Source organism: Saccoglossus kowalevskii, chromosome 13 (assembly GCF_978046115.1).
Source record: "Saccoglossus kowalevskii chromosome 13, keSacKowa6.1, whole genome shotgun sequence".
In the NCBI taxonomy this organism is placed as follows: Eukaryota; Metazoa; Hemichordata; class Enteropneusta; family Harrimaniidae; genus Saccoglossus; species Saccoglossus kowalevskii.
The window spans coordinates 31,908,005-31,932,643 of NC_140653.1; the positions used below are offsets into that span (position 1 = coordinate 31,908,005).

At 33.6% G+C, this 24,639-nt stretch overlaps 1 protein-coding gene and 1 long non-coding RNA gene across 2 annotated transcripts in view; one reads left to right on the top strand and one right to left on the bottom strand.

The window, feature by feature from the left end:
• LOC100377818 (protein unc-13 homolog B-like) overlaps positions 1 to 24,639 on the bottom strand; it is a 161,597-nt gene that overhangs the window by 33,495 nt on the left and 103,463 nt on the right. The window contains exons 10-13 of the mRNA XM_085507221.1: positions 8,590 to 8,672; positions 6,497 to 6,572; positions 3,893 to 3,970; positions 3,221 to 3,440 (exon numbers count right to left, since the gene is read on the bottom strand). Coding sequence (XP_085363347.1) covers positions 3,221 to 3,440; positions 3,893 to 3,970; positions 6,497 to 6,572; positions 8,590 to 8,672 — 457 coding nt within the window. The remainder of the gene's footprint in view (positions 1 to 3,220; positions 3,441 to 3,892; positions 3,971 to 6,496; positions 6,573 to 8,589; positions 8,673 to 24,639) is intronic.
• On the top strand, positions 3,752 to 5,997 carry LOC144348208 (uncharacterized). The gene is made up of 2 exons (XR_013419801.1): positions 3,752 to 3,847; positions 5,732 to 5,997. It is a non-coding gene; the product is annotated as an uncharacterized LOC144348208 (long non-coding RNA).

Genomic DNA, 24,639 nt, shown 5'->3' on the forward strand with positions numbered 1-24,639 from the left:
CATCTGAAATCAATAAACTAATTTAAGCTTAGGATGTAGTTATTATTTTGATGTAAAATTCGAATGAACCTGTTAAAATAAATACTCGTGTTATTCAAATGGTAACTAACTGCTTTCAGCGAAACAAGGGTATATATTTGAAAATTTAAATATAAATATTATTTACAATACTTTATGAAGAAAGCATTAAACAATTCCATTTGAAAAGGTGAGTCAGTTTCTCCTTTAAGTTTTTTATTTACCACATCAATGTCCATGACCTACACACTGTACATGTATATACACTGACTCTACATGCCATTCTGTTAATACACCGTATTTCTAGAGAAAATTACATTCCTCTCAAGAAACAAGATTTGGATACCAGCAAGTATTACTTAAGAATTGATATCACACATCATGAAATATCTGAATGTGTTGACAATGTCACAAAAGCAATTCAATTGCATCAGATGAATGTCTAGATTCCTGTGTATTTTACATGCAGTATCGCTATGACTGCCGTACTGTGTACTTTCCTATGAAAGGAATGATTGATTTTCTGGAACAATCTCTGCTTGTATTGATTCACATCTTCTGTCAACTGAATCATAATCAGATTTGTATGTGCTATAGTGATATCTCTAAGACTGCATACAGCCCAATATTGAACTCAAGTGAAGAGATAATCGAAAGAACAAACCTATATCAAACGTTTTAGTGGTTGCCAAGATCATTCTCAATTCATTTTACTAAAAATGAAACTTGCGTAACCAAAGAACATTTTTCAGTGCATAAAACAGATAAAATGTGGACAACATGTGTTGAGGATAATGACATTGTTTTGTAACTGCGTAACTGCACTGTGGCTTTCAGTGTGGGACGTTTATTACCTGAACAAACCCCTGCTAAAATATTTTAACATCATCGCAGTATAAATGTCACTGTTGTATTCGTTACTTTGTTTGTCAATCTGAATGTGGCACTTTCCCAGACCAATGTACAAGTGTTAGCAAACCTAGCAAATTTTACAGCAAACTCAACACGGCAGGACAATTCAGAGCAGGCACAGAGACACGTCTTCACTCTATAGAACCACATGCAGAACTGAAGACAATAGCCTGCCTGGCCCAGAGTTCACCACAGGTCAAACAGGTGAAACAAAGGAATCCAACTATGTAGTCAATAACCAATCAGAGGGGAGGTTTGCACAACTTACAGTGCATATGAAAAACAAGTGGAAACAATGTTGTAAACAGGTCAATATTCAAATGTGTATTCATCAATCAATCAATCGAATAATTATTCAATCAATCAATACAATGCAGTCAGTACTTTCATGGATATTAATGTGGTAAAACAAGTTATAACCCAAATAATGGATAAAGCAGCCCTGCTTTTAGTCTTATTTATAGGATGTTTAGGTGACTTGATGAAAAGGCTGGACTATACATTGACATCACCCAATCTATTCAATAAAACATTCACTCATGCCAGAAACTCCAGTTATACATTGCTACATGGGAAAGCAGAAAGAAAAGTTTCAGCAATGAACATGCTATGATTTATCCACCACCACCAAGAAAGATTTTTCTATGAGGATGCTTAGGGCATTTAACCACCAAAAAACGTTGTTGACTGACTTACTGTTGGTTTTAGTCATAGACACTGTGAAAAACAGAAAAGCAAAGTGCATGATTAGGAATGCCAGACAAATAAAGATAAGGATGAATGGATGAAGCAAAATAATAGTGACAAGAATGCCATGATATGTGATATGATATGATATGATAGAAATCAGTGCTAATACATGTATGTATCGGTATACAGCCCAATACAGTAAAAAAAAAATGAAAACTATCGAACAAAGTCAAATGTCATGTGAATATACACTCAATTTCACTTTTTATAAATTAAAGATTTTTTATAAATTTCAAATGATGTTAGAAAACAATTTGATTAATCACAGTGCATTTAATAGCTAATGAATACTTCCTGTATAGAATTCCACAATGATTAGTATAGCCTTTGATTCATCGTGACTATTTCCCTGCTATCTGTGATGATTATGTTTGAAATTTTGAAAATTTGATATCTAAATGTAGTGTTGATACTAATGTAATATTGAAAATATATATCTGCACAAAAGTTTTTTTTTACTTAATTTTCCACACGAGACTCACAGCAATAGGTATTACTAAATGCAAGGATTGTCTGAAATAAATGTTTTATAAATTTCCATAAAAAAACGATCAAGATAAAGTGATATTCAGTGTACTGCATAACACACTATTACTTTTAATCAGACTCTAGAACTGAACATTACTTTTAAATATAAACGGGAACTTAACATAATTCGTTGTTTATAGACTGTAAATTCCTTAGAATTAGTTGGAATATTTACTTGGTATGATGTCATTTTTACTTTAAAATACGCTATGGATAAAAGGATGAAAGGGCAGCGGACCAGGTGCTGATTAAGTATTTTAATTTCCTGTTCATGAACAGAACTTGCTGTGTACCTTCACCCTGAAACACACACTGTTGAAGGAATGAGCCGAGACATCCTCAGTGTAAGACACTATGGGTATCATACTAGAATAGCTCAGCACAAGAAGACCCACTGCATCTATGCTGCAGTATGTGTATTTATATATGGATGGTAAGAATATACAGAAATTACATGCTGGTATTCACCCTGAAACTTGAATCACTGATAGCTTCAGTAAATTACAATCAATATTGCATCCATATGCTGGTATTGTCAAACTTTGACAATTGATCAAAAACTGTCATTGATATCCCATAATACTCCTCCTTACTGTGCAACATTCAAACTGGCTAAAATCTCCCTTTAGGTGCATTTTTTGCTTTTGTATTTATAACTGATATTTCTTGTATATTAGATTGAGAAAAGGCTGTTCAGGGGAAGGTCATAAAAGAAGAAATTAATGCATGAAGAGTATTCCAATCATACTGCATCATGATGCATATAAACTCTACATCAGTGATAGCTAACCTGGAGATCTGAATGGCAGCTAGACACATGATGTGTACATTTGCTGGTATGATTACCTTGGTAACAGTACACCAACCTAAATTACAAAATTACTTTACAAAAGTTGATGCTGCTTATCATGGAAAAAGTTTACTGCATTACCATGGCAACACAACATTGGCAAATTATTATGGAGATACAGGAGATCAATCAGCACAAATTACCATGAAATGGTGTACTTACGTTGTAAACAATCTGCATTTAAAAGATCTTTGCACTTCTCATGACATTTGACACCACATTCTGAGCACCTGACACCCTGGCGTGCGATACCCCAAAGTAAGCCTTCACATTCATAGCAGTAGGTAGGGGTTGTTGCTGACCACACTTCAAAGTTATGTGGAGTGGTACTTGATATGGGGTAAATTAAGGCCTGTAGAGTCTTCTTATAAACATGCATTTTCTGTTAGAAGTAAATATTTGTTTAGTTACTGGTGTACATTGATCTCTTTTCATCAATGGCCATTGTTATTTTGGCCTATTTCTCATTAGAAAGAAGTGAGATAATTGAATTATCTTTAGGAAGGCACAGTAAGGTAAGAAAGTGAACACAAAGAAAGGAAAACACCTGTACCAGTCCCTTGGCTACAACTATGAACAAGTCATAAATATTCATTATAAAACACACCTGTGTTCATTTAAATAACAACAGTTTCAATGCCTGAATAGTACAAGCTTCTTAAAAACAGCAAGGAAGAAAGATACATCATTGCAGTCAGTAATACAGAAATGGTATTTCTAAGTGAAAGCATTGAAGCACATTGAAGTCTAGTGTCATTGGTTTTGAATTGATTGAATTAGAGGTGTAAGGTATGTGCATAATGTTCTCATCATATGGTTACCATAGCAACTTACCAGTTCTTCATCATTCAGTGATTGTCTGGTCACAATGGCTGAACTGAGACCAGCTTGTCTTTTCATCGCAGCCAAAGACTAAAGAAAGAACGACACATAACACACAATATACAATTAGTCTCATCTAATATGAAGGGTTTCATGAAAGAAAACTTAACAGTCAGAATGTTCATGAGTAGATGCAATGTTATGGCTGAACATGGAACATGTTGTCATAACGACGACAATAGAAGTGATAAATCTGAGTCAAGTACATGATAATGAACATAGGTTTGATCTAAAAATTGTTTTTGCCAAGAATTATTGTGATTTGGTACCAACTCTTTTCATCATCACTGTCTATTGGTGCTAAACAGAATTGGGAGTGGTGAGTATTATAGCCTTGTTGGGGTGATAGGAAGGAATAGCATAAAGTCATATCAAAAATTTAATTACAATTCTATAAAACAACTATGATGTTTCCAAAAAGAAACAAATAAAAAAAAATATATACAAAAATAAAAATTCTCAAAATCATTATATATTAAAAAGGTGAAAAACATATCTTAAAAAAATATAAAAACCAACCACAAAATTAGTTATGACCTACTACAGTACAACTACAAGAAATTTACAAAAGAATAAAAAAATTCTATATCAACAAATATTAATATTAATTAAAAATGTTGACTACTCTGAATAATCTGAGATTAAATTATGCAAATGAAGTGTATCCAGCATGCCCATATATGGATTTGATGATACGTACTCGAGGGAGCAGACTTATTCCCTTTATAAGCAGAGAAAAGAAATAAAAAGAACGTGCAATGTAGATTGTTACATGAATTAAACATTCAAAACACAAATGATCTTTATTTCATATTTTCAAATATGTTTTATTCCAATGATATTTCCACACATATATGTAATATTCAGATTTGCATAGATTTTCATAATTATTTAAGCAATCTCTGTAAATAATGCACTTTAGAAACAAATTTAGAATTTTGTTTTTAATTAAATCACAGTTAAACTTAATTGTTCATGATAATCCTGAAAAAAAGATTTCAAGTGTAGAACATGTGTTATCTGAGTAGAAATAAGTTGTCCAACTTCCAAAGGACCAACATAATTCAACTGAATACTGTTAGTGCTTCACATGATTTGTGTCAATAGTATATTTATTTTCATTTGTTGTTTTTGTTTTGTTTCTTAGAATAGTATTTGACTATGTTCTATTCAAAATGAATGATGTTGATAAAGTTATTATTATTATTATTATGAAAAACATAGATTATACTTCCATTGTTGCACAATACAAAAACTATCACTGTCGCATGTAAGAGGCGAGGTTTAGCATGAAAATAGAACATCAGTATGGATACAGTTTTCTACAAAGTGGGCAGATAGAGCTAAAATATTATATTTCATGATAATGCAATTTGCTTCGCTATTTACATAATATTTACAAATGAATAATTTAAAAATAAACTACACTATCTAATTAAATCAGATTCAAGTTATTTAGTTTAAATGACAGCACAGTGAAACATTTAAAACACAAGTGAAACATGGCCGAAAGTTTCTATGCCACATGTTGTCCTATCCACATGCATCTTTACTAAATCAACAGAATGCATCTTATTTTAACAATCATGAAAATATATTGAACATATCAGATCATGAAGGTGATCACCCGTCATTTTTACCAGTGTTCCCCTACATAATGCATGTTTCCCTCTTACACAAGCAACCCACCCCCATCCCTAATCGGATAATCCATTTACTATTGACCAATCACAGTTAAACCTTACCCATAGACTCCTTATTCCCACTTCCTGATATATGCATGTTTGGCAGGCAGAGGAAGAAAGACAGATGTGAATACTTATGGAAACCACACCACTCACACAGAGAAAGATGAAAAGGGAAAGAAGGCAAGCAAGCAATTGATGAATGATTCACAGCCATTGGTTAATAGATGTCATGTGATGAATGCTGAGGCAAAGCAAGCAAAGCATAAAAGACAAAGCATGCAGTTTTTAGTCCTAAACTATGTGACTACATCTATTGTCTCATTTCTACTATAGTTAATAAATAAAAATAAGTCTAATATTCCGGAATAAGTTGCAAAATCTAAGATATTTGTTTTCAAGAATGTGTGTGGAATATGGTGTCAATTGTACAGCACATACAAATAAAGTTCAAAAATGAACACAGTTCTAAGAATCATGTAGTAAAGACCTGCTCCTGTTGAACAGTTAGTAAGTGTGAAGAAGTAAATGACTACACTACACTACACTACACTACACTACACTACACTACACTACACTACACTACACTACACTACACTACACTACACATATTTTCTGAATCAATACATACAGCTAAATTGAAGCTCTTTCTAGTGGTGTCAGAAAAGGTTTCAAAACTCAATTTCTAAGTTTATAAATACAGTAAGAACTGAGTAATATGAATATTCATATCTCTTTTTTGAACATTCTGACATTGTGATAAAAACTTTTGTGGAACCACTTATTCAAGTTAGTACATAAAGAGCAAAAAATAGCATTTCAAACATGCAAGGTTAGTAATGGTAGATTCACAAGTTACCAGGTCGCTAACCAGGGGTATAGATTTCTTCCTCGGTCGAATTTGAGGCATTGAATCAATATCACTGTAGAAGGTCTCATGCCTTGGTCTGGTGAAGAGAAAGCGAAAATTGTTAATGCTGTGACATTCATTCATGCAACTACTATTTGTGATAATTTGTGATAATTACCAATGAGTGTCCTTCATTGGAGAACAAGTATTATTCAGCTTGTGACCAATGAGGCACACTCACATTCAAGTTAGTCCACATATTGATACCAATTTATTTGTAAAGCGATAATCTATGAGCAAATTAAACAGTACATACTCAATAGTAGCAGTGGGCAATGCTACCCAGAACAAGCCCTCATTGGCAATGCTACCCAGACCCACCCTTCATTGGCAATGCTACCCAGACCCACCCTTCATTGGCAATTATACCCTGGCGCACCCTTCATTGACAATGACACCCAGACCCACTCTTTATTGGCAATGCCACCCAATTCTACGCTTCATTGGTACTGTCACCCAGATTCACTTTCCATTGGCAATACCACCCAGCAGACCCACTCAACAATGCAACCCAACCCACAGACCCAGCCTACACTGCCACCCAACCCACAGACCAACCCTCCATTGGCAATACCACCCAACAGACCCATCCTACCAATACATTGCCACCCAACCCACAGACTTACCCTCCATTGGCAATACCACCCAACAGACCCATCCTACCGATACATTGCCACCCAACCCACAGACTTACCCTCCATTGGCAATACCACCCAAGAGACCCATCCTACCGATACACTGCCACCCAACCCACAGACCAACCCTCCATTGGCAATACCACCCAACAGACCCATCCTACCGATACATTGCCACCCAACCCACAGACCAACCCTCCATTGGCAATACCACCCAACAGACCCATCCTACCGATACATTGCCACCCAACCCACAGACTTACCCTCCATTGGCAATACCACCCAACAGACCCATCCTACCGATACATTGCCACCCAACCCACAGACCAACCCTCCATTGGCAATACCACCCAACAGACCCATCCTACCGATACATTGCCACCCAACCCACAGACCAACCCTCCATTGGCAATACCACCCAACAGACCCATCCTACCGATACATTGCCACCCAACCCACAGACTTACCCTCCATCGGCAATACCATCCAACAGACCCATCCTACCGATACATTGCCACCCAACCCACAGACTTACCCTCCATTGGCAATACCACCCAAGAGACCCATCCTACCGATACATTGCCACCCAACCCACAGACCAACCCTCCATTGGCAATACCACCCCAACAGACCCATCCTACCGATACATTGCTACCCAACCCACAAACTTACCCTCCATTCGCAATACCACCCAACAGACCCATCCTACCGATACACTGCCACCCAACCCACAGACCAACCCTCCATTGGCAATACCACCCAACAGACCCATCCTACCGATACATTGCCACCCAATCCACAAACTTACCCTCCATTCGCAATACCACCCAACAGACCCATCCTACTGATACACTGCCACCCAACCCACAGACCAACCCTCCATTGGCAATACCACCCAACAGACCCATCCTACCGATACATTGCCACCCAACCCACAGACTTACCCTCCATTGGCAATACCACCCAACAGACCCATCCTACCGATACATTGCCACCCAACCCACAGACTTACCCTCCATTGGCAATACCACCCAACAGACCCATCCTACCGATACATTGCCACCCAACCCACAAACTTACCCTCCATTGGCAATACCACCCAACAGACCCATTCTACCGATACATTGCCAGCCAACCCCAGACTTACCCTCCATTGGCAATACCACCCAACAGACCCATCCTACCGATACATTGCCACCCAACCCACAGACTTACCCTCCATTGGCAATACCACCCAACAGACCCATCCTACCGATACACTGCCACCCAACCCACAGACTTACCCTCCATTGGCAATACCACCCAACAGACCCATCCTACCGATACATTGCCACCCAACCCACAGACTTACCCTCCATCGGCAATACCACCCAACAGACCTATCCTACCGATACATTGCCACCCAACCCACAGACTTACCCTCCATTGGCAATACCACACCAAGGATATTTTCCATTTCGAGAGCCATGAATATCAGGCAGATCTCCAGCAATGTCCCCATTCTACAGAGAGAAACAGAGTTTTATGTGAGACTAATAAAAATAAAAACAACATCATTACTATAAGACAAGACAAGATTTTATGTCTTTCAAAATATAATTGTAAAAACTATAAAACTATCATGTGTATTGTTTAAAAACAAACTGAATTAGCATAAATTTAATTTCAACAAATAACAGTGAAATAATACCAGTAAACAATACAAAGCAAGTAACAAAGGTACCGTTTTGGTATAAATACACACAAACTATTATACAACTCATGTGAAATTCACAATGTATATACTGCATAATACATCTCTCATATTCACACCCAATACAGAAGGTCATATTCACTTTATATATAAATTACTTATATTCAAAAATCACACAAAACACACACAATTAAATAAATGCAATGTACGCACACTCACAGAAGCCCCCTCCAATGTTCAACTGTCTGATAGCTGTTGTAACTGCCCTCTTGTGGGGTAATAAATAAATCTTTTGTTTTTATCACCTAAAAGTGTCAGTACAGGCTGCAACACAGATATATAGCAGTAGTTCATAAATAATAGGATCGGTGGTTGATTACATATCAAATCATTTTGCAACACTTGGAATTCAATTTAAAATCACAGTTTGTTGCAAAGCCTTACCTTAACAGCTGTGCTCGGATTCCTCACTTAGTACTTTACAATGCATATTAACATTATATTAAATAAATCATAAAACTTACCTTGCCTTGACTAGTGGATTTAAGCATGTATTTCTTAGGTGTCCAATGAAGTTGCAAATGGTGGCAAAATTAAAATATGTTCAACAGAAGCAGAAAGTGTATTCCTTTTTTGGTGTATGATTTTATTATTTTTCCCCCCTAATTTTAATTTCTTGTAATTTTCATGAAATCCAAAGATCTGAACAATCTCCATAGAAGAACTTGTAAAACGTTCACAAACTTGAATAACTAATAAGAGAAGGTTTTATATAAAGCTATGGTTAGAGTCAGACACATACTTGCCCATAAATGACATAGTCACAATGTATACAAAACATTCTCTGATTGGCTGACTAATCTGGTTATTTGAAATATTATTATTATTTGATCAGATCTGTGGGCTTTCGCAGTAAACTCAAAGAATAAAAAAGAAAATATAGCTAAATAAGATCTGATTTTATTCAGTTTGAAACACAGAATGAAACACACAAACATAGACATTCAAAAGATCCATTGCTGGCAATCAACTTTGACAGCAGCACCAAATCTTGAGTTAACTCTGAGAATAGGATATAAACAACAGTGATGTGTCTACAAAATGCTAAAAAAAATGATTCAAATAAAAAAAAGACGAAGAAAAATTACTTATTTCCATATTGGGTTAATGACTAACTATGATTAATACTATGATTTACCATTTAAGAAATCATATGATTATGTTCACCAAATCACAATATTTTTACACATTGAATGATCACATGTTCATGTTCATCCAATCAAAAGTATTTTTACACATTGAGTGATCACATGGTTATGTTCATCCAATCAAAAGTATTTTTACACATTGAGTGATCACATTGTTATGTTCATCCAATCAAAAGTATTTTTACACATTGAGTGATCACATGGTTATGTTCATCCAATCAAAAGTATTTTTACACATTGAGTGATCACATGGTTATGTTCATCCAATCAAAAGTATTTTTACACATTGAGTGATCACATGGTTATGTTCATCCAATCAAAAGTATTTTTACACATTGAGTGATCACATGGTTATGTTCATCCAATCAAAAGTCGTTTTACACATTGAGTGATCACATGGTTATGTTCATCCAATCAAAAGTATCAAGGTTATTTTTCTTATGAATATTAAATGATTTATGCAATCATATTAGATCTGCTGAAAAGAGCTAACAATAATTGCTTTAAGGTTAAACATAGACAAACTTTAACATTTTGTTATGAAATGGTTCAGCACTGATTTATGTCATATCAGATTCGGCCTAATGCCATAATTAGGAGAACTAATATTACCATGGTAACTGATGAATGGAAAACAAATATTGACCTAATTAGAACCAAACGTCACATTTTCCTGCAAATGGTTGTCATGCTATAGAAAGATGAAAATCTCCCATAAATCTCTGTTCAATATTACACACACAGACATACAAATGTGTCTATTGAAGTATGTTGCATAATTATCCCACAATGCATCATGTTCATTAAAACGATCAAGAAGAATCCAATGCATATATATACCAGGGAATTATGAAACCAATTTGTTCTACTGCGAAATTTTCGCTTGGAATTAATTTTCGCTATTTTCACTTATAGAATGATTTAGTGAAAATAAAATCCAGCAAATATACCTTTTTTCCAATATTTTACATTCAACTTGTCAAAAATTAGTGAAAAAAATTCCATACAAAAGTATTTTCAGCAAAAATTATTTCCGGCTAAGATAAAGTATTTGACTGTACTAGAAGCACATCTCTAAGAGCAGTGCACATAAACCAAACATCTCATTTATTGTATACTCAACAATTAAAATACGACTTATTTTGACATCTGTAATGTCTCTGTTTGTAAGCGTATGCTCTACTTACACAGCAGACACAGTAGCTGGTTTGTGAGAAGCAAAAGTGACCAATGTCACACTATAAAGAGGTTTGAGATTGGCAAATTATTAAAAAGCATTCTTTGGCAGCAGTAAAAATAATAAATCATAACTATACCAAATTACAAAGGTGAGAATATGCAATAAACAGATCAGTATTTTATACTGATAGTTAAAAATGCATACAAAGCTGCCATAGAGTTTAACAACTATATTGTTTTTATGTATAATATATTAAATTTGTACCATATTTACAGTATAAGTCACACAATGTTATACATATACTACACCCAATTAAATAACAGTTTGTAGGAAAATAATTTTCAATTCATCATACTAATTAGGGTTCATATGTCATTACTTGGCATTACAACTTGCATGTGAATACAGTCGTAATTAGTACCGTAAAATCTGTATTAGAAGCCGCATCCCTAATAGAAGTCGCACCCATTTTTTTTGAATAATTGAGAACCAAAAATTCATCATTTCTCATATGTGTAGATGCTCTATTAGAAGCCGCATCCCCTCTGTTGCATTGTACCATTTTAATAGAAGCCGCGGTTTCTAATACAGATTTTACAGTAGTATGTGTTCGTTTTTTTCTCTGTAAAAACACCTCTACCATTGTATTTCTAAATATTGTACGATGGGTAGAGGCCCAGCGCTGAATAACGATTGATTGACAGTATAATTTATATAATTTAATATATTAATATAATTTTCAATGGATTTTTTGCTACAATAATGTTGCTATATGCAATAGATATGATCAATTCATTCTGATGTTTCACTTCATTGATGAGTAATAAAACCATTTACACATACTACATTCCATGTTTAACAATTTTTTAGACACCTTTAATTCTACAATTATGTGACTACATCTCACTGATGATTCAATCGCTCAAAAATATATAATGTACCTGCCTAGTTACATCAATTAATATACTCTCTTCCTATAATGCTGTGTAAAATGCCTAGTTACATCAATTTAATTAATCATTACTTATTACTTTCATTGCTATACCAACAGGAATGTTTCACATTTTCCTGGATATCTAAACTCATTGGCTCGATCTTATGCAGCTTTTAAATAAAAGAGAATACTAACGTTACAACGACTTGATTCCAGGAAATTAATTAAAAAGCCTGCCAAGATTGTTGACAGAATCATAAATGGAGTTGTATAACAGATCAATTGCACATCATCTCCTAGAACAGCTGCATGGATTCCTTTCAGTCACCAAGCTGATTTAAAGATGCAGAATAAAGAAAAAACCCACCAGGGACTCCTCACAGATTAGTAAAGTTCCTCAAAAAGAACAATATTATTGATTTCTTTATTCTTGCACCTGCTATACACATATCCAAGTCACTTTGGGGATGAATATTTACAGATATTGTGATTATGTAACAGCACAAGGTCTGAATAAACCAAGTACTTATACAGCAGGCTTACAGTAATTAACATTGTGTAGCTCCAAATACTCATCCTGCAGTTCTCGCATACTACACATTTAGACCAAACACAATTAATGTTACAAACAGGTTCCAACTGAAGTCTCAACAAAATCCATACAATTTCATGGTTCCAGAATGGAAGAAACACATGATTTTAGGCCTATACCTGGCCTGGCTGTACTGCAGCAAAGCCAATAAGTGGCAATGTTTGCATCTAATTGGCTCATATAGGAGCCACTAGAAGATGACTTCCTAACTGTGGCTATACTGCAGTGAAACCAATGAGCAGCAATGTTTGCATCTAATTGGCTCATGTAGGAGCCACCAGAAGATGACTTCCTAACTGTGGCTATACTGCAGTGAAACCAATGAGCAGCAATGTTTGCATCTAATTGGCTCATGTAGGAGCCACTAGAAGATGACTTCCTAACTGTGGCTATACTGCAGTGAAACCAATGAGCAGCAATGTTTGCATCTAATTGGCTCATGTAGGAGCCACTAGAAGATGACTTCCTAACTGTGGCTATACTGCAGTGAAACCAATGAGCAGCAATGTTTGCATCTAATTGGCTCATGTAGGAGCCATTAAAAGATGACTTCCTAACTGTGGCTATACTGCAGTGAAACCAATGAGCAGCAATGTTTGCATCTAATTGGCTCATGTAGGAGCCACTAGAAGATGACTTCCTAACTGTGGCTATACTGCAGTGAAACCAATGAGCAGCAATGTTTGCATCTAAATGGCTCACATAAGGAGCCGCAGGTACAAGATTCCTAATGCAGATCACTTTACATTATTAAGGGGGTAGATAATTGGTGAAAGATTTCTAGATTATTGTTCTACTTATACTGTCTTAGCTGGCTTACACAGCTAGAATCACCAACATTCAGTAAAAGTAAAGAGAAACTTTAAGTATCCAGGAAAATTTCTACTCATTATAAAAAGCATTAATTAAAAGCAAATATGATGGAAAATATGTGGTCAACAGTTGGGGAGAAAGTTTAAAATATACCGGTAGTTTTGTTAGCTGCTTTCGAGAGAAAATCAGTTCCAGCTAAAATGAAGTATTTTACAGTAACTCATGAATCTGTGAAAATTAAAATTCCATTTCAACTTTGTAGCAACTACTAGTATCTTATATTGGTTAAGATATTACATTATACATGTAGTGACTGTAAAATTGAATTAGAGGACAATGTTCAGCAGGTGTTATTCACTCCATAACAACTTGAAATTAATCTACATTATTAAATCTACATTTAATAGTTGAAAAACAAATCAATATATTACGGTGGTAAAAACACCATAACATTATCATTGTGACCATTTGTGATGACACAGTACTATGCAGGTGTTAGTCACACTAATAGGGAAAGAGGTCATGCACAAGACATTAGTACATGTAAAGGCGCACAGCCATGGGCAATTTAGATACATGTATGTATTCAGCTGTGAATTCAACTTGAATTTCCGTTCTAAGAATGAGAATCTGACAGCTGCAGGGAGATCCCTTGAGAAGCATGGATAATGATGGGATCACAAGTTAATAATGGATGTTCACAGGATAGTTAGTATCCTAACTATCTTTATCTTGAATCATTTTACACATCATTTCTAGGTCATAACACTGATTTTCAATGTTGTCAGAAATCAATAAATAAATAACAGTGGGTAATCAGATTAAAGTCACAGATTTTGAGACTTAGCTGTGAAAACATAACTACAGTCATCGCTGAGTCATAATAATGAAGTTTGTCCTCAATAACATTTTTGCAAACATGCAAATTATCTCTTTGTGGATTGAAAATTTCCATTTCAATGTTTATAAGATTGATAAATATACTCACAATGAAATTACAGTTCTAATAATATATTTATCATCTTTGACTAATCAGTATAAATAAAATTAAATTAAAATACTTGTTTTCCATGGTTTACATATCACTTATGAATACATGTATGACAAAACAATGCAAATAGTGTGAAAATCCAAAACAGTAATAAAAATACTTTTAAATTATTTTAGCTGGAATCAATTTTTGTACGTTTTATATGAAGTTTATTTTCACTTCAGGAAAAATATTGAAAATAAATTCCAAGTATAAATAAAATAGTTTACAGCATAATATTTTGGGTTATAAAAGAAACCCACTCAACAAAATCTACCTATGTGATCAATATGATGTGGAAAAACTGTGCTACATGGCGGATATATGTGAAGTGAAATTACATGTTTTCTCACGAGTAAATTCCAGTTAAAATTCAGAGCACCCATCATAACATTGAGTACTAGAGTACTCTAGTGTTTCTGTTTCTTATGACTCACTTGTAATAGAGCTGCCAGTGGTCTGAAAGGCATAGCATAAAATGACAGCATTGATTTATCCACGTACACTGTAGCATAAACTCTTGTTGTCATGAATTCGTAATTTTAAAATAAAAACGCATGTACCAGTAGGGATTAATTTTGAAGTTTTTTTTAATGACAAGTAAATCCAATTTCCTGGAAAAATAAAAAAAATTATAGAAGTTTTATAAAGAATTCCAGTGTCTAGAGGGTATTTAAATCATAACATGGATATAGGAAATATTTAAAATTCATTAAAAATGTATAATGTCCGATTAAAGAAGAAGCCTTTTGGCTAATATAGCTTTCTTACTTGAAAAGCACTATGTGAAAGCAAGCTGATCCACAGAATTAAAATTGGTAATTAACTAGATACACTATATACACAAGTAATTGCATTACATAGCTCCCATGAGTTATTAGTAGCTGTATAACAAATTTCTTCTACTTTTACTGGTGTGATCTCAAATGAAACGAGCTTCAAAGCATGGTTAATATGGAAGCTTACATTAGTTATAAATAAAGACAAGAACTGCTTGACATTTATACTGCAGGTGATACAGCACATTTATTTAGCTGTGCTGAAAAAGGCAATGCTTTCTCTTGGGGGGATTTTATTCATAAGGTGCACTACTGTCATACTGTTGCATACTAAAACTTGGATAAGAGCAGAGCTTAAAAAAAATCATGCTTAACATGTTGCTATGGGTGTGGTCATACAAGTAACTAGCACCAAACATCACTAATGTTAACATTAATATTTTGATTTGTTATTACGTGTATAACTATATGTTAGCTTGTACCACCACTATCACATGTGCACACACACTCCAAGCAAAACAGTATGGCAAACTGTTGTGGACTAGAACAAATATTTTATGATAGGAGAGTTAATAAATGTTGCTATGGGTGTGGTTATATATATATATACTATCTGTACTTGCTTACATTTCTGTATATTAATAAGGATACATAGTAAGTTTTATAGTACCCCGGTAACAATCAATGTGCGCTAATTATGCCAAGTTTCTTAATATTCATTTCTCTAGCGCCTGTTTTGGGCTCGCTCAACAACAGAAAGACTGCAAAACTCCTCAAAACACAAAATTGTTTTCACTCAGATAGAAATTTAATTTTGTTATGAAATTACTACAAACTGATAAATTTATCAAGTCTATCAATAATACTTAAATCTTTCATAATTGAATTTTAAACTAAAAACATTTTTTCCTATAAAACTAATTATTATTGAGGTTATAAACAAATTGATCTATAATATAAAAAAGGTCTTTTTAGTGCATTAGAAGTGGTGATATATGCAAAGCAATAAATCACAAACTTTCATTAATAGTAGTGGTAATCTCAAATTCGTGATCACTCAAGTCTACAAAGCAGGTAAGAAAATAAATTGTCTGTGAAGCCTTATTGAAATCTGTTATGAGTAACACCACTTCTTGCCAATTGCATGACATAAAGGTTAAACTCCCACAAGACATTAAATAGATCCTTTAAATACCTTCAAATCCTCACTTTAATTACCTTTTTTAATTAGCAGGGCCAATTATTCATGTTCTTAACCTTTTGTGACAGGTTGTAAATGTTCATGTTGCCCCTCAACTTAAAATGTCAGCCATGTCATGCATGTACTGCTAGTGTACTGACAGTTGTCACAGTCACAACTCCCAAGACAAGGTGTACAATCTAAAATGCAGATTAGGGTAGATTACTGACAATTACTATCAACTAAGTCGTAATTTAATGAATATTATCTTCAGATAATGCATGAATAATTTTAATTCATCCTGCCCAGTCCACTCAGGGATGCCACTTGATTAACAAATTTATTACTTAAATTCTTATCATCCCTCCAATCTTTAACTTGCTAAATATCCCACAGTTATGTATGGTATTTTTGCATAGGCTAAGCACATAAAGATGAAATATTGCAGATTTATTCATTGTATCATATTTATTTAACAATTATTTGAGGCTCTGACATGCTATTTTGTCATTTTGGTCATATAATGTATAGTTGATTTCATATCATATAGCAGATATTTCCCATGATGGAAGCTTAGTAATCATCATTTGATTCCACAATGTTTGATTGGATAATTTCAATCAATCAGTGTTCATATACACTTTGAAAAGTATCTCAATTCAAACACTGTACTTTTAAAGTAACCTTCAAATACATGAATAAACATGGAAATGAATTTAAAAACACTTAAAAGAACTAGAAATAGGAAATGACTTCCTGCTGATCAATCAATTTGCAATCTGTCAAAAATGACATGAGTGAATACAAACATCATATACTTAGCCTGAACATACCACTAAGTATGAATAATTATTCAATGAGCCACAGTGTAAATAAATCTGACAGCAATATTTAAGCTTTCATGCACACACAAAGTAGGTAATCTCATCTGAAATAGACAAGCAATTCTGCACCTTACACTGTAACAAGAATACATAAGCAGGCTAGCATAATAAGAGATCACATATTGTATATACATTTAATATTACTAGCACGTGCCACAGTATCCTTCAATTATTTCCAGTTTTTATTTTATTATAGTAATGTATATTTATACCATTATAGCTAGTACGTGCAGTTGGAAAGGCACTTACATTGTATGTTATTGCAAGCAGATCTGTACTAAAGTGCTGATTACCACAAAAAAAGTGGTGATTACTACAAATAATTTACAGGTAATTTACGGAGTTATAACATATGTTCTTCACTCAGTATTACTGTAAACAAAAAAGCAACCAAACCAGAAGCATTGCAAAATACCTCATTGTTTTGTAAACAAAATAAATATTGATAGTTTAAATATAACAGTTTATTATGCATGGTCACCTGATATCACTATTGATACTTTGTTAGCAAACACCATATTTTCCAATTAGAAGAGCATCTTTAATACAAGTAAACAAAAACTAATAATTTCATTTATATTGAACGTTGGATCTATTTTGACTATAGATCTATTACTAAGAGTATATAAAAGAAATACTTAGAATAACAATGAACATTTTTTAGAACAAAATTATTGGTATTTCACTTTTAATTTGGTTCAACAGGACATTGTTTGCTATACAAATCATTAAAAAGTTTGTGAATGCCATAAAGAATTTTTGAAATGCAACACAAGTTCAAGATAGTGATCACTATAGTCTACTTTATTGGCAACATATAAGCTTTGAAAATTAAAAATATACACCTGTTACTATTAGTAAGAAGGTGTCCTCAAAAGTAAATCATTGGTTCAATATGAGAGTTGTCCCTTTTGAATGAATTTGGTAGTTTATTTGTGTTTTCCAAAGTTACAACCATTAGTTCTCGCGTTAAACCATCCTTTCGTCATCATCATTATCAACTTCCCACCCTAAAAAAATTCATAGAAAATAATTACAGAACTATTTAATCAGAATTTTGGCATTAACAAAACGTGGTGGTGGTGGAGGGATATATTTAATTTTGTAAGATGTGAATAGGCTCCTCATATTTGATGATAGTGATGTATACATACACCCAGTATAATATATGCATTGAGGTCGCCAGTTGTGGCATTTGGCCAAAAAAAGTAATTTTTTATCTTGTCAGATTAAAAGCTGATTTACATGTAGGTATAAGTCTTGCTTAATCTTTCATTTCCAGTCATTGTAAATACTATTTGATTTAATTCTTAATAATATTCTCCTTGGATCAGTATCTTCATGTGGTAGCAATGAATACATAGTCAGTAACTCATCTCTCTGGAGTCTTTCCAATTCTATTACATAAAATAACCTTCATTATTTCCAGACCCTTAAATTCATGTGTGCTATTAAACAGCATGGGTTAGAGTTTTATAGGTGATACAACACTGTGTTTTCTCTACGTTATTTTTGAACCCTGACACTCCAGAATCAAGAGGATGCAATTCGTACATTCCGCATAGAAATTACAAATGACATTAACTCCTTAGATGCCATGATTTGAACAAGCAGCCTCTTGGCTGAGATAGCTCCGCTTTTACCAATGCACATTTCAATTAAGAGAATTGAAGATATCATTAGAAAATGAACAAATTTGAGAGGTCTACCTGAGTTACCTATATGTATAAAATATCAAATCAATCAGACTTGAGGTTTTTATTAACAAGAAGTCAAAAATATCACTTTTTACCAAAATTGACAAAATTATTCATCAAAATGAGAGAATTGAAGATATCATTACAAAATGAACAAATCTGAGAGAGGTCTACCTGAGGTACCTATATGTATAATATCATACCAATCAGATTTGCGTTTTTTAACAAGAAGTCGAAAATATAATTTTTTTATAAAAAAAGAAAGCAAAAACATTCATCCAAAATTAGAGAATTGAAGACATCATCACAAAATGAAGAAATGTAGTTTCTATATGTATTGTATCAAAGCAATCATACTTCTGATTTTCAACAAGAAGTTTAAAATATCATATCAGAAGATATCATTAGAAAATGAACAATATGTATAGTATCAAGCAATGAGACTTGCTGTTTTCAACAAGAATTCAAAAATATCATTTTTTACAAAAAATTACAAAAATATTCACCAAAATTAGAGAATTAAAGATATCATTACAAAATGAACTAGTCTGAGAGAAGTACACATGTAGTACCTATAAATGTAATATAAATGCAATCGGACTTGCGGTTTTTAACAAGAAGTCGAAAATATCACTTTTATCAAAAATTACAAAAATATTCACCAAAATTAGAGAATTAAAGATATCATTACAAAATGAACAAATCTAAGAGAGGTCCACATGTAGTACCTATATATGTAATATAAAAGCAATTGGACTTGTGGTTGTTAACAAGAAGTCGAAAATATCACTTTTTACCAAAAACGACAAAAATATTCACCAAAATTAGAGAATTGAAGATATCAACATGAAACGAACAAATCTAAGAGAGGTCAACCTAAGGTACATATACACCAAGTATCAAAGCATTCAGGCTTGTAGTTTTCAAGAAGAAGTCGAAAAAGTAAAACATTGACACGGACGACGGAAGACAATCATCATATGATAAGACCCGCTCGACAAAGTCGACAGCGGAGCTAAAAATGAAAAAAAAAATGAAAAATTGGAGAATTGAAGATACCACCATTAAATGAACAAATTTAAGAGTGGTTTACCCAAGGTACATATACATCAAGTATAAAAGAAAACAGACTTGTAGTTAAAAAGAAGTTGAAAAAATAAAAAGTTGACAACAGCAGGGCTGAGAAACTCTTTTGGTGGTCAATCAACTAATACACTTTGACCACCAAAAAAACAAACTTAGAGGCAGGTTGTCCTTCAAATTTAATTTGAACACACAGATGATGTCAATTATGAACAAAAAATATTATTTTGAATAATGTAGTAATTGCTTGTCTCATGAGAAAAAGGCGGAAATGTCTGTTTAAAATAATTCATTCATCATTTTATGAAGTTCACAATTTTATATATTATCACTAATAAGGTGACACTATCATAGTTAAATTATTCATTTACATATTAGTAATTTAAATAATATATATATTGAGCTTTTTTCAAAACTCCCATAATCAACGTTTAAAATACCGTTTTGAATAAATCAAGTTATATTTCCTTTCCATATAAAATATGTATACAATTAATTGACCATTTGCTCTTGTTGCTGAAAATACCCTTGACCTCAAACATGATTCTTTTCATAGATATTTGATGAGCTTTCATAATTGAAGCCATTCATCATGATGTTATGATAAAGATTAATAGATTACTATAGATGATAATTAGTTTACATATTGATAATGTACACGTGTAACAAGATACAAAGAATTGTTGCTGTTTACAGTGGGAGATGCTGTTGGCAACATTTACTCATTTTTATTAAGCACAATGACAGTTAGTAAAATAATTGGTGCATGAATTACCAGTTATTATCATAAATACATGTCATGTGACATGAGAGTATTACATGGACAAAGCTTAGATATCTATCAACTTTTGACTAGTCACACCACTGATAAGATATACCTACCGTACATTACGTCAATGTTTTTGTTTGGTACTACATTAATATAAAATTAACATGACTTACAGTTTTGGTGCTATGCACATCACCATCATTCTTCATTTTTGCCCATACAACACCTGAAAAACGAGATGTGGCTGTTGTATCTGGGATTGGAGTCACCATCCTCTCAGACTCAAACTTTTGTTCCTTTGAATGCGACTTAAGTGCCGTCCACCAATTTCTGCGTGCTTCTTTACGAGCCTGTGTCATAAATGAATCCTTGGTATTAGTCGTAGAATCACTTTTTACATCCTCTACCTTATCTTCAATATGTGATTGCTCAATTTCATCTGAAGGCACAATTTGGCTATGCTCACAGGACTCATCACTCGAATCTCTCAAGTCAGAATCAGAACTGTCAGAATCTTCTATCTTCCTTTCCATTTTTTTTGCCTTTTTCATCAGTGTAAAAAGTCCAGTTTCACTTTGATCTGTTGCCATGGAATCCTCAGTGGGTTCAGTGCTAGTATCACTATCTCCATCATCCTCAGTCATTGCAGTCTCCACAACAATTGCACCTAACTCCACAGGTTGGCTGTCAACATAATCCATCTCATCAGATTGCATAAGCTGATCCAGTTTACTATCACCTTCAAATAATACATGTTTTTCTTGTTCGCTATTATCAGGCACTTTTATCAGTTTTATATCTCCCTCAAGATGACTGCATTCCATTTTATGGGCTTTATCAGATATTTTATCCATTTCCATTTCAAGAATTTCACCTGTCTCTGCACCTGCCTCCTCCTCCTCCTCCTGCTGTTCCTCCTGTATACTCTGAGTGTCGCTCTTAACACTGATATCCAAGCTAGAGGAGTCAGCAATTGAAGCTGCTTCAGTTGGTACTGGCATCATTGCTGCTTGCAGGGGACATATCAAACCCTGTAAGGCACTGACAGTTGCCTCATCCTCGTCATCTTCACTATCTCTACTAGTAAAAAAATCCATTCTTCACAATGTAATTAAAAAGGCACTATGTCAATCAGCATGCAAAAATACTATTGACACAACAGACACAACTGTACATTTAAATTCAGCCATTTGCAGAATGAGCAGATAATGATGTGGACAGTACTTTGAACACATGACATCTAACCAAAGATGATACTCCTCCTACTCATATTTCATATGTAGAATTCTCCACCCTCATTAAATATGTTAATGAAAACACATCTCATTCAGCTATGCCAATGAACCTCTTTTCTAGATGTATTCATCTCCTATCAGAACAAGCACTGTAGAAAGAAGGAACATAATTAGTCGATAATTTTTAACACAGACCAACAAACTAGGTCAAGCAAGAATAATCAGCATATGCAAATAAAAAGCCTACTACAGGGAGCCATATGGAGGTCTCTCCTACTTCATTCTTAAAGCATTGATGTAATATAAAATATACCAGCTACACACAAAATAATAATTATATCTATATTATTCCTGAAAATCTTTTGATATTATTATAAGCTTTGGCAACAGAACAGAATTATCACAACACTGAGGAACGTAATCTATAGTACTATGCAGAATGTTTACAAAAGGGAAAGCTTACACAGGTATTAAATACAAGATTTCTGGAGAACAAAGAAGGGGAAAATCCATGAACAAATATGAAACGGAAGAGATATATATCAAAATACTGACAAGCTAATTTCCTGAGTGGGAAAATTATGGAAAATATAAATTAATTTTTATGAAGCTCTTCCCTTTAAAGTTTTTCGCTTAGATAAATACATAGTTTAGATAAAAATGATGAAGAATTCAATGATTTGAATTACTGTTGTTGATATCAATGGATAAAAACTTGAGTTCTGAGATCAAAAATTACACGTACATTGTGGTGGTTACACTGCTGATGTGAACAATAATCAACGTTAAACTGATCATGCTACTAATCAAATCAATTTGTAATCTGAAGGACGAACCTTAACAATAGTATTTTGCAAAGTCATACATGAATCTTCAGTAATACAGGCAGTTAAAAAGGGTTATTAACAGAACATATAGAAGGCATGTGATCAACTAGAGCTACCTCACACAAACCTCAATTACAAAAACATATTGATTGGCACAGACAAAATGTCAATAGCTTAGTGACAAATATTGGATAATAAGGCAGTAATAACATCGCACATTGTAAGTCTCCTTTTAGTTAAGTATAACTAAAGTCGTCATGGAAATACAAATTCATTTAGGGAAAATGATAATCAATTATTTTGCGCTCTATCAAATTTGATGGTCAATATCATCAATAGCTGAATATCCAAAGGACGGTCATGTTCATTTCATGACAAAATTTTTAAATGTTAGGTAGAGGGGGTGTAAGCTATGTTAGAGGACTAATCATTATATGTATTTTAATGAAAATAATTCAGAGACTAATATTAATTTTTAATAATGTTCCTTATTATAATTAATCATATAGTGATGGTTTTTTCTTCATAGCGATACACTGACAGGATAACATATTCATTGTGAGTAATTTCCCAAGTTGTTACAATTCAATCAACAGATTAGAAGTCAAAAACAATCCTTCAATCATATCATATCACAGTACCCTTAATTGTCACATTCTCAGACAAAAATTAGAGCAATCTAAGAATTTATTTAACCTTGTTATAAGGTGGTTCAAGCTGAATTTAAATTCTATGAACTTCAGAATATACTGCACATATATGCAATGCATTATGGGAGACAACTACCCTTTGTATATAACAGACAACTATTTGAAATGTTTTAATAACATTAGGGTTCAATATTAATATTATTATTAATAATAATAATAATAATAATAATAATAATAATAATAATAATAATAATAATAATAATAATAATAATAATAATACATGACTTTGTCTATCCCATGTCAAAATTAAAAACAAAACAATTTCTATGGTATGGGAGTACACAATGATAGTAACATGAATGTTCAACAGCAACTAATGCAATAACAGATACATGAAGGTTTACCTGCATCTAATGTGATGCAATGACAGATACATGAAGGTTTGCCTGCATCTAATGTGATGCAATGACAGATACATGAAGGTTTGCCTGCATCTAATGTGATGCAATGACAGATACATGAAGGTTTGCCTGCATCTAATGTGATGCAATGACAGACACATGAAGGTTTGCCTGCATCTAATGTGATGCAATGACAGACACATGAAGGTTTACCTGCATCTAATGTGATGCAATGACAGATACATGAAGGTTTGCCTGCATCTAATGTGATGCAATGACAGATACATGAAGGTTTGCCTGCATCTAATGTGATGCAATGACAGATACATGAAGGTTTGCCTGCATCTAATGTGATGCAATGACAGACACATGAAGGTTTGCCTGCATCTAATGTGATGCAATGACAGACACATGAAGGTTTACCTGCATCTAATGTGATGCAATGACAGATACATGAAGGTTTGCCTGCATCTAATGTGATGCAATGACAGACACATGAAGGTTTGCCTGCATC